The 12372-nt window shown below is 36.0% G+C and overlaps 1 protein-coding gene across 8 annotated transcripts in view; it reads left to right on the top strand.

The window, feature by feature from the left end:
- Positions 1–12372, top strand: part of Pkhd1 (PKHD1 ciliary IPT domain containing fibrocystin/polyductin) — a 463263-nt gene that overhangs the window by 404976 nt on the left and 45915 nt on the right. For 7 of the 8 annotated variants that reach the window (XR_007109414.1, XR_007109413.1, XM_047557741.1 and 4 more), the window contains 2 exons: positions 6448–6583; positions 8009–8096. Coding sequence is in view for 6 of the 8 variants with exons in the window: in XM_047557741.1 (XP_047413697.1) it covers positions 6448–6583; positions 8009–8096 (224 nt within the window). In the remaining 2 variants the exon portion in view is untranslated. Of the gene's footprint in view, positions 1–1044; positions 6400–6447; positions 6584–8008; positions 8097–12372 lie in introns of those variants that run through there. The other variant, XM_047557746.1, reaches the window with a different exon arrangement.

The following is a 12372-nucleotide window of genomic DNA, read 5'->3' on the forward strand; positions in this document are numbered from 1 at the left end:
AAAGTTACCAGCACATAGTGAGGTGTCCTCTGGTCTTCATCCTCCTCTAAACACATCTGGCTTTAAGATTCCGTGCACCTATTTTCCAACTTCCAAATCTTTGTGGACCTCTGGGGTCATTTGTCATTTCCTTAGCTGTGTACTCTTTATTTCTTTTTCCTTACACTAGTTTTTACTCATTTTTATTCTTTAGATAATTTCAGTGGAGTTTTTCAAGAGGGAAGAAATAAGTACATGTTCAATCTTCCCTTTTTAAACTGGGAGTTCCCCCCTAGGATTTTATTTCCATAGACTCTTTTATCTGGAATTCTGTGAGGACACATTTTATATGGCTTACTTTCCTTTAAGTGGAAACTTGGCTTTTGAATGTTCTTTTGAATGTCCTTCATTTCCTTCTTTTCTCTCTTCCTCCCTTTCTCTCTCATGCCTCTCTTCTTTTTCATACTATGAAAAAAAATCTCTAAATAATATTCTTTGTCATACATATATATAGATAATATATATTAAAATATATATTGATACATATATAATATATATAATATATTGATATTATATATATTAATAATACCTATTCTGGATATCAATATATATATATATTACCCATTATCCAGAATGGGTTTGTAACTGGATTCTTCCTGAGAGAGCCTCTTTATGTGCACCAAACTTAACTGAGCCTGTCTAGATTCTCACCCATTCCCTGGGGAATAATACACTGGTGTAATTCCAAGTCACTAAATTTGGGGTATTCTGTTGTGCGGCAAACCATAAAGTTCTTTGATTGTGATATTACCATGAATCATGGATCCAGAAAACAGTTGTGATGAAGGGGATCATGACAATGTGGGAGTTTACATCTGTGTGTGTGTGTGTGTGTGTGTGTGTATTTATTGCACCAGTGACTTTTTAAGTTCCCCTGTTCTACATAAGGAGTGCCCTATTAAGTTGCCTTGGAACAGAGGAAAACTCGGAGAGTCAACAGGTGATGCCAGATAACTGATGTCAGTTCACATTTTTATTTCTGCAAACTCCATGTCTCCTTTCTAGGAAACAGTTGCTTAAAGTGTGCAAGGCAGAAGTTGCACCAGAAGAGGATAATCTTTCAATATTGGTAGAACCTTTGTCCTGGAAGATAATCTTGTGTTGCCTGTTCCTCATTGCAAAGTCACAACCTTATCACAGCAGAGTGTTTTAATGCTATATCTTCTTTTCCCTGCAGTGTAAATTCACTATTTTGTTGAGTTAGGTGAATGGCAAAATTTTTGTAATAATATATCATATTTGTGGCCTTATGTTCTATGTAAGCAGGTTTTCTATACAATTAAAAATTGTTCCTTTAATTACTTGCATTTTAAAGAGTCTAAAACTTAAAAAATAAAAGACAGATTATATAACATCCAGCCTTATTAAATGGGAAATAACACAGAACATTCACACTTTTATTGATGATTCATGGTTATCATTAAAACTATCATTTATTTCACAGCACTGTTTCTGCAATAATGCCCTTGGGGACTATTGTTCTTATACTAAATGGTCTCAGAACACTAAATCTCTGATTCTTGTTCTGCAGTTTACATCTTTTATTCTCTATTTTCCTTGTGAACAGGATGTTAATTGTAATCTCTTGCTGCTGCTGACATGTCTGCATCCAGCAATTCCCTGCCCTCATATACATGCAGTTCTAATTCCAAAACTGAATCACACTGTCTAAAAATCAAAGAAGTTAAGATTTTTGTGCACACATGGTGAAGTTGTAGGTAAATGCAATAGATTCACAAAACCCTACAATTTGGTTGTTTTCTTATTCCCCAAAATTATTGAACAGCTATTACATTCAAACTGTTATTTGACTTCTATGAAAATCTAGATATTTTTTATTTAGTAGAGAGGTAAAACAACATTTATTAGCTATTTCACAAGAATATATTAAACCTCATTCAATCTTTCTTACAAAAAATCAGCAAATGAATATGAGTCAGCTTAACTGGTATAGTTTTTCATAATACTAAATTGAGTATATTTGCATCTTTATATTTATTCAATAGTCAAAGTTTCAACTTACTGCTGTTTTCCCAAGAGTTCCTAATACATTTTCATTCACAATAAGTGATCATTTGACATTTATGACAAATAGTGAAACATAATCTTCTTGGCATCTTTATTATTCTGATAGGCCTATGTAAATAATACCTTATATTAAATCTCTTCCTTAGAAAGACCTTGAGTGGTTTCTGTTTTCCTGGCCAGAATATGACTACTATAGTCCCCCAACATACACAGGAAATTTGAATATTTTTGTAAGATCTTTAAAAATTCAGTAAGATTTTCCATTCTAGATGATATATTTGTTAGGTTAATTATAAAACATTATTTCAAATCACTTACCAATTAAAATACTTCAGTTCTGTTTCCTTTACTTAATGTTTTAATTGACATTTTTGAGGATATAACATGTTTATTCCATGCTTTTATATATTCCTAACCCAGTGCAGTTTACACCTACAGTACCTCAAATTTCAATTTTAAATGAGCAATTTAAGGGAATCACAAGAGTTTAATCAAAAACACTATAGCAGAGCAGTAAGCACACTGCTTAAGCAGGGCTCAGAAGTTGAAATTGGCCAAACCAGGATGGGTGGTGGCTTTCCAGAGGCAACAATGACGTAAGAATAGATGAAGAACATGATTGGCACTGAACTGACAGGATTATTATAGTGAAATATATTGGGTGCCTACAATGTGCCAGGCTTAAAACCACTTCACCATAGTGCCCAAAGGAAGCTGTCAGATCATAAGATATATCTTCCCTCCTGGGAGTTGACAGCATCTAAGGAAGTCTGACTGGGTATAATAGGGAGAATGAGGCTCATGAAATGTAAGTAAAATGGTATGCATCATTTCAAAAGGACAGCCAGGAAAGTTATTCTTATCTTACAAACTACATAGAAGAGTATCCCTGAGGGGCAGAGGTTAAGCTGTTTTATTTATCTTTTCATATTTCATAGTGCCTTGAACAATGTACATAACAGGAGGACTCACATGTTTGTGGAGCAGTTGAGTAGAGGACTTACTTTTTACCCCCAGGGTATAGAATCATCTAAACTCCTATAGAATCCAAGTCTCCTCATGGTACAGATAGATTATTCTGCCTTCTCTAATCTATTTTAAGCAAAAGAGAACAAAATTCTCAGGACACCCTGAATCATTTAATTAAAATAGGTTCTTTCAAGGAACCTGACCAGTAGCTTCGAAGAGAAGGCTGAAGAGGGAGGCTTCCTCTTCCGGTCCCCACCTTCATGCCACCACATTTGGTATTGACTAGAGCTAGTTTTCACCAATAGGATTTATCTGTTTGCTGGGTTTGTCATGCAAATAGGAATAATCCTGTCCTCCTCAGGGTAAACATTTCAGATGGAGCAGATTTAAAAGCAAAAATTAGAATGAATACTGGTGATCTCTGAACTGGGAATTTTTTTTATTCCCTTGATCTCTCTCTTTTATTCTGCACTTAAGCATTGGAGAGAAAAAAATTCTTTCACATACCTGAGTGGATATTGGAAGCTATTAAATAGTAGTTAAAACTGGAAGGGATGGAGGGAACTTTCCTCCCCCATTTTTTAAAGTTTGGCTGTAGGTCCTTCTGCCTGCAGGCTACAGTCACATTAGCAGTTGGAAATTGGATAACGACAGCACAATGACAAATCCAGGTTGCTTGCAATAAGTTGCTAATCCCTTTGCTTTAATATTGGAGCAGCGTGTAATGATGTTTGGACATCACTCCAGTTTACTGACGACCCCACTGGGGCCAGCAATAGAACCTTACAACTGTCTAACAAGGCATCAGGTGACTCCCGTCGTCACAGCAACGGACACTGGAATCTAATCTTCCCTCCATCCCTTCTAGCACCCAATAACGCCTAGATTATATAAGTGGCCCATCATTGCTTGGTAACTTGAATCAATTAACGTTAATTCGCACAATGCTATGATGTATTGTGATCACTTTCATTTCAGAGAAGGGGGAGAAATTGCTATAAGTCACCTAAAATGAGGTTGTCTGTGGTGCTGAGGTATTAATTGGGTGTCCATATTAAATGCAAAAGGAGCCCCATCGTGAAAGGAAAGTGGATGAGTGACTCTCTTGGCTGCTATTGACCTATCAGAAGAAGACAGTGCCCTTTTCCTTTGCTTTTATCTATTACAGTTTTCCCTATTGCGTGTCAAGTTGATGTATTATAAAAAATTCATTTGGTGACCTTTCACCCCCTTAGCAGATTAAACAATTTCACTTCGATGGCATCATTAACAGGACCCTGCATTTAATGATGATTTCTCTAAAAGGCCACGGAGATTCGATTTTAAGCTAACAGATTTATTGCACTATTATAACATATCGTAAAAAACTGTACCACCTACGGTCAGGTTTTAGGATAGAAACTGCTTAAGAGTTTATGTGGAGCTTAAAGTGGTATTACCTTGGGATATGCTGCAGCAGCAAGTCTCTGACCTCCAGTGAGATGCTGTTTACATTTAATAAGAGATGTTTGCTCACAATAAACTTTGAAATGTGTCAGGGATGGGCCTTTCTGCAGTGTTCAGCCAGTTGTTCCTCATCACTTCGTCTCCAGACATCGATGTACTTATGTCAGAATCTTTAATGGGTCTTTCAGTTTCTTTAACCCAGACTGCTTGCCTGCACCCAGGCCCTCATCAGGAAACCTTTATAAGACTAGGTTAGGAGAGAAATAGGATCTGTAACAATGTTAAAATTTTCCAACAACCTGGGACCCATGGAAGGATAGAATTAATGGCATAGATTTTAAAAATATGGTTTAAATTATTCCCTTAAAAAAAAAAGGGAAAGAACCCATAGCCACTCAGGCTAAGGAAATTAATAAATGAAGACTGGGCTAATGTCCTTTGAATTACTGGGGAGTGATTCTAGCACAGAGGCCAGAACTTTAGCTGGTAGGTGACCAAAGGTAATTCTTATGACCACAAATGTGTGTCCAAGGGTTTCCAGGGCAGAGGGGAGTTATTTCCTATCTTGTGATCAATGGATCACAATGGTGTTTGCTTTTCCAGTATTACCTCTTCCAAGACTAATCTTCACCTTTACCTAACATGTAACCTCCGAGACAATAAATACTTTATCTTTTCCTCCTCACACAGGGAAAGGGAAGAAGTTGAGCAACAGAATAAGTGATTTGCAAATATCTAATGAGGGGAGAGGGTAAGCTACTTAAAATAAAACAAAAGGCTTATTAGACTTGGTCTAGGCAAATTTTAAGTCAACTCAACAAAGGAAGCTCTGTGTTTGTGGAATATATATGTTATATATGACATGTAGTATCTATATATCTCCATTTAACTGCCAAATATCTGTCACATGTCTATGATTTAAAACACAACAGGTTTAATGGAATGTAAGTGTTTAGTGTTCTTTTAATAAAGATAGCTTGGCCATCCAACATATTCAATTCTGGGTAAAGATGTTTTAAGGTATCACAGATTATGTTAACTATTATTTGCTAAATCACATCAGTAATTAACATGCTTGAACAAGTTGAGAAGTGATATAGCTCACTGCTTTACCACTCAAGACCTTGGTCAATAGCTACTAAGACCTTTAACAAGTTACATAAGTTATTTGAACCTCTTATTCCACATATATAAATAAAAGGACCTATATCATAGTGTCATTTTTTAAAATGCAATGAGTTTATACATGAAAAGTTTTTAATAGCTGGTACACAGTTTTTGCTCAGTAAATATCCCTTAGAGTCATTATACTTCTCAGATGCTTCTTGCAGTCTAAACAAATTAATTCATTAATGCCATAGGTCTTGGATCTTCTTAATGCCTACACACTTGGAGAATATAAACGTGAAATGATGTTTGTGAGGATTAAATGTGTAAATTGCTGGTCTATTAGAGTTTTCTTTGGCTATCTCTTCCCAAGTCTGTTCACTGACATTATCTTGGTTATCTAGGAATCAGCTATGGCAGGGGACTGTTTACACCACAGAAATTGGAACACACTACATATCAGAGTATTTTTCCCCCCACAGAATCAGGGTATTTCCTCAGAGTGCTGGTTAAATAACCTGCTACTCAATTTATACCTGCCCCTAAATAATCAAGTCTAATAATTTTCTTTACTGAGGTTTTAATTTTTGCTGAACTTAATACATGGTGACAAGAATAGAAGTGCATAATGTGTGCTTCTCCCCCATCCCACCCAGTTCACTTTTTATTATGCCTAAGTAAACTTATTAAATAAACATAATTCATATATCAATGAATATTTAGACACTACATAGTATCTTAATTCTAGCAACAAGGGAAAATATAAACTATTTTCACTGGTAATAATGTCTTATGGAAAATAGTTATCGAAATAACATTTGTAATCCTATGGATGCATTCTATTTTTATATCTGCTAGAAACACAAGCAGTTTCAAAACTGAGAGCTGGATATACACTCGGCCCTATGCTCTTTCAGTACTAGTCCAGCCTTCAGATGGAGAAGTGGGAAAAGAGCTGCCAGTGCAGCCACAGCTTGTTTTTCTGGACAAACAGGTAACTTTTCACAGGTAATGGACTTTATATAACATGTTTTAGGCTTGTCATCATTGATAACACATTTATAGAGTAATCAAGTGTGAATTTTTAAATTTCTGCTTAGACCTTCTCACTGTTTTTGTCATTTTTCTTCCAAGTCACAGCCTGCCTTTCTTCCATTTTCTATGGATGTTCAGAATTTTATTAAGGATAAAAAGAAAATTCTGTTACTTTTCTTCCCCAAGAAAATTCTTGAAGTAGGTCGCTTATATCTTCTCTGAACTCTACTCTTCCTTTTTAGTCAGCGTTTTCGTTTCTGTAACCAAAAAACTTGACAGGAACAATTTTAGAGGACGAAAAGTTCATTTGGCACTCACAGTTTCAGAGGTCTCAGTTCACAGGCAGCTCAGAGCAGTATGCATTTTGGCTCATGGTTTCAGAGGTTCAGACCATGCTCGGCTAACTCCATAGCTCTGGGCCTGAGGTGAGGCAGAACATCATGTTGGAAGGGTGTAGAGGAGAAAAACAGCTGAGGACATGGCACCCAGGAGCAGAGAGATGTTCACTGACCAGGGACAAAATATGAACCCCAAAGGCACTCCACTAGTGACGCACCTCCTCCTAGCCACTTCCCACCTGCCTATTACCACTCAGATAATCTATCAGTATATTAATCCACTGATTAAGTTGAAACTCTCATAATCTAATCACTTAGCATCTGAATCTTCTTGCATTGTCTCACACATAAGCTTTGTGAAGACACTCATATCTAAACAATAACATCTTCTTAAAGAAGACTATCTATATCTAAAGAGGTCTTCTCATAGTAAAAAGCTTATGACATCACATGTATATTACAGTTTTATGTTATTTTTTGAGTTATCTCTCTTACGTGGTTCAGTAAATCATTAACAAGAAGCTTCTCTACATAATTCCATTTTCAGACTCCATGGTCTTTGCTTGTATTTTATCTTCTCTCTCTTTATAAAACTTAGGAGTAAAATGAAATATGATTACTGGATCAGTTTTCTCCTCTTTACAAGTGCATCCTTTGACACATAGGGTTAAGGTCCATACCTGGAATCTGTCAACTTTGATCTAGGCTAGCACTTTCCCACTCCCTTTTTTTCCTCTTCTCTTAACCTTTCCTTTCTTATTAACCTTAAATTCATAATGACACTCTCCTCTTTATAAACGTATGTGTCCTTTCTCCTCTTTATTGTCCTGCTTCAAATTTTCCCATAATAATCTCCTTTCTCCTCTTCCAGTAAGCTATTATTGATATCTTCTTAATATGAGAAAGCAAGCATTTATTATTTTTCTTCCCTTATTTCTAATGAACATATACTTAATAAAAGTTTCAGTCTGAATCCTATTATTTTTTAGATAACTTCACAGAATACTCTTCTAAACCAACTTTTTCTACCCACTCTCCATTTTCAGAATAGAAGAGTGGAGTCCTTAGGGCTCCCCTCAGAGCCTTGGACCATTTCAGCTTCCCTAGAAGGGACATCAGATCCAGTGCTAAAAGGTTGGTATCAGTGACTTTCAAATATCTATTATTACTTTGCACAGAAAAACATTTGCATTATCTTAGTCTCTGTTTTGTTACTATCACAAAATACCTGAAGCTGGAAATCTTATAGAGAGGTTTATTTGGCTCAAAGTTCTGGAGTTTCAAGAATCTGCATCTGGTGATGGCTTCCTTGCTGGCAGAGGCCCAAGGTAGCACACAGCATCAAATGGCATGAGGTGGGAGTGTATGTAGGTACATGTCTGTTTGGTCTCATTTTTATAAAGTCACCAGTATTCATTTGTGGCCACTCTACCCTGGTTATTTATCTAATGCTAATCACCTCCCAAAGGTTTCAACTCTAAATACCATTGCCAGATTAAATATTCGCCCTCTTATACTCTCACAAGCAATATTAAATTTAAACACATGAACACTTGTTTGTCACACTCAAACTACAGCCAAACCACAGCAGCTCCCATTAGGACTTCATGGCATCATTCACTTATCCTCACTACGGTGTAAAGGAAAGAGTACATGGTCTTTGACTTGGTTTCAAACCCCAGTTCTTTTACAAACTACATACTCTGTGACACATACTGGTTTGGTACAATATCCTGGGCTGGCATAGCAGGGAATTCACCAGGTTCAATGCAGTTTCTATGGAGAAACAGAAACACTGGTTCTCAGTGTTATAAAGAATAAATCATTGATAAGTGGAAAAGCATCTGACCCTCTGAGTTCATTTTCTCCCCTCTATCTTTTGTCTTGTGCCTGCTCTTGCCTTTTGTTCAATTCCATCACTATGCCAGTTCCTTCTCCTTTACTTAAAACGTGTGTATATGAAATTGAAAAGGGGCTTACTTAGAATGAAGATTCCTGAGTCTTGTCCCTGCCCCAAATTATATCATATATTCTCCAGAGAGGAACAGGAATGTACATTTTAGGGCTGGGTTCACAAGAAAGAAACATATGTAATGTGTTTTTTTTGTGGGAAAAAATAATACTGAATTCTGAATTCTTGACCATATTTTACACAAAAATATCTCACTACAACCTATCCAAAGATATAAGAATGTGCTTGCAGGTATGCCCTAGAAATCTGTCACAGATGAGGAACTCAGAATTCCAAGGATTATTTCTATGCCACTTGTTTAGTCTTTGTTTCAGAGCTTAAAAAGAACACCTTCCTGAATTACAAAACAGTTCAATTATTGCATTTTAATGTTTTAAATTGGCACAAGTGTTATCCACAGAACTATTTTCAGGAGGCAGACCAAAAGGTGGAGGAAAAGGATCAGGGGAGAGAGGAGGAAGGGTCAGGGAAAACACTGGGGAACGAAACTGATCAAATACTGTTGTATTCATGTAGCAATATGCCACAATGAAAAACCACCATTCTGTGTAATATTATGCACCAATTAGAAATAATTTTTTAAAAGAAAGTATTTCCAGGAAAATATATTCGAAAAAGAAGGCAAAGAAGTCTAGTAACTCTGGGAGATAAAGTGGTAGACCGGAGCCAGACCACCAAGGGTGCTGGAGACCACAGTGGGGAGTTTGGACTGTACCCTCAGTGAGATACCAAGCCTCCAAGGCTTCTAAGCAGACCTGCAGCAACCTGTGACTTCTATGTTTTGATTCCCAAGCTAGAGGGTGAATTGGAGAACAAGTATGAACCTACTAATCTAGGGGGACATTTACTGGAAAAGACCAGGTAAGAAAAACAATGAAAAGTTTCAAAAAACACATAAAAACAAGCAAACAAACACAAACTAAACATTGATTCAGAGCGTCTTTTATCAGTAGAATCAACAAGACTGTAATGGAAGTAAAGGAAATAAAGATGTAAGGATGAATCTATGTTTTGACCCAGATATATTGGTTGGATATTGGTGTTACTTACTGAAATGGGAAAGGTTAGAGGAGAAACCCAAAAAGGTCAGTCTGACCCATTTGTTGGGTCAAATTAGATAAAGGTGTTTTGGTACAATGGTTCAAATTTTAAGGCAAAAAGAAAAAGAAGTTCCTGCTTACAGTTGTTAACATTTGTGTTCCAAAGTGTGAAAAGGGCTGCCTTGCTTCAACCTACTCCAAATTCTTTTTTTTTTATTGTAAACAAATGGGATACATGTTGTTTCTCTGTTTGTACATGGAGTAAAGGCATACCACTTATATAATCATAAATTTACATAGGGTAATGTTGTTTCATTCATTCTGCTATTTTTTTCCTTTCCCCCACCCCTTCCACCCCTCTTTTCCCTCTATATAGTCCTTCCTTCCTCCATTCTTGCCCCCCTCTCTAACCCTAACCCTAAACCTAACCCTAACCCTAACGCTAACCCCTCCCACCCCCATTATATGTCATCATCCGCTTATCAGCGAGATCATTTGTCCTTTGATTTTTTGAGATTGGCTTATCTCACTTAGCATGATATTCTCCAATTTCATCCATTTGCCTGCAAATGCCATAATTTTATCATTCTTTATGGTGGCCTACTCCAAATTCTTAATCACTGTTGCTACTATGAGCCTTCTCTATTTCATGCAATGTTTTCAGTTCCCAACACAGGTTTTGACTGAAAGCTTCAAACTCCCCATATAGGGGAACTTCTCTCTGCACAGGGGCCTTGACATTTTATCTGTCTACAGGTAGGATTATGTGCTTTTTTTCTCATTTGAAGAAATTCCACTCATGCACAATCACAGTTTAATTCTAAGGCTTTGCCCTCAGGTGAGGAAAAATTCATTTTAGATCAACTGTATACAATCAGGAACAGGATGGTTCAGTGGAACTTTTCTAAAGCCATCTTATATAGTTAAACAGAAGACAAGAGATTTTAACCATCTGAAAAGTGAACCATTAAGTCCCTTTCACTATTCTACATAGTTTCAATGAGTAAATTCATAAAATATCCCACAAATTCAAACTGATTAAAACAATTTTTAAGGTAGGTCATGGAAAATATTTCTAGAAAGAAAGGCAGTCATCCTCATCCACACATTTATCCCAGACAGTCCTTCTTGGAAAAAACCTTTATTGGGTGATCTAAATGAATTTATCTTATCTGTTTGTATTCAGAGCTGTTGAAAAATTTAGACCAAGAGCCAGTTCAATCCCAATCAAGTCTCTGAACTAAACATTTCTATTGCTGTTTCAGATTATAAATCCTTTCTAAATATTAGCTACATTGTTATTTAAAAATAATAAATGTTTTTAGAATATGCATGTTAAAGAGGTAATCTGTCAGTCATGTTAAAACAACAACGAAAACCAAAAAAAGTTTTAAGTATAGTCTTATATTAATACCACGATATTTTCATAGGGAAAAAGCAGGGAATATTGTCAACTTTTACAAATCATTCTTTCTAGACATATGGTTTTAAGCACTGGCTATTTATGTAACATTACTGCTGTCATGATAATAATGTGCCCTTTGAGATTTGTCAGTAATATGTTGGAAGGAGGTTTCAGATCAATGAATCATCAGCAATTTTAAATTGGTATGGCACATATATATGCAAGGTATTATACATTTGTATAAATGGTCTAATAGCCCTATCTTATACAAATTTATTATTGTATACTCAGATTATTGACAACTCAGATTTCTTACCTAATTCATGGACATTTCTGTTGTTTTTGTGTTGCCTGGAATATTGTTTTTCCAAACATAGAAATGACTGATCTACCAGTGTAAACATCAACTTACCTACAAAATTATTCATTTCTAAGAACTGACTGAAACTCTACATTTATTTCTTGCTCTATGGGACCTATGTGTCTAAGTTCCTTTACATGACTTCCATAAAGTACATAAAATGCTAAAAGGAACAGGAGTAAGTCTATTACAGAAGGGCTAAATCTTGTCTCATCTACTAGCTACATATATTTTTGGCCTAAAACAATTAGGATTATCTGGAATGGAACATCTAACTCTCTTCAGGGTATTGTTCTTTCATTTTTTGCTATGTATCTCCTAAAAAAGAATATATGAAGTTGTTATGATGAAGTTTCGAAGACAATGAATTCTCCTTCACATAGGCTTCATGATTCAGTCTCAGATCTCAGGTTGTTTAGCATCCCCATTTCGTTTTCTGCAAGGCTACACCTCATCAACTCCAGAGAACAGAACTATCTCTTGAAAACTCTCTTGAGAAGGCAATCACATCTTGTGATTAAACATTTCATAGCTTCAAAACTCTTGCTGTTTAAAGCTTGTTGTTTTCTTGTTAGAACTATTTTCCTACCATTTCTTTTCAAGTTGCCTTTCAATTATTATGGCCTGTAAAT

The sequence above is a fragment of the Sciurus carolinensis genome, chromosome 7, assembly GCF_902686445.1.
Source record: "Sciurus carolinensis chromosome 7, mSciCar1.2, whole genome shotgun sequence".
In the NCBI taxonomy this organism is placed as follows: domain Eukaryota; kingdom Metazoa; phylum Chordata; class Mammalia; order Rodentia; family Sciuridae; genus Sciurus; species Sciurus carolinensis.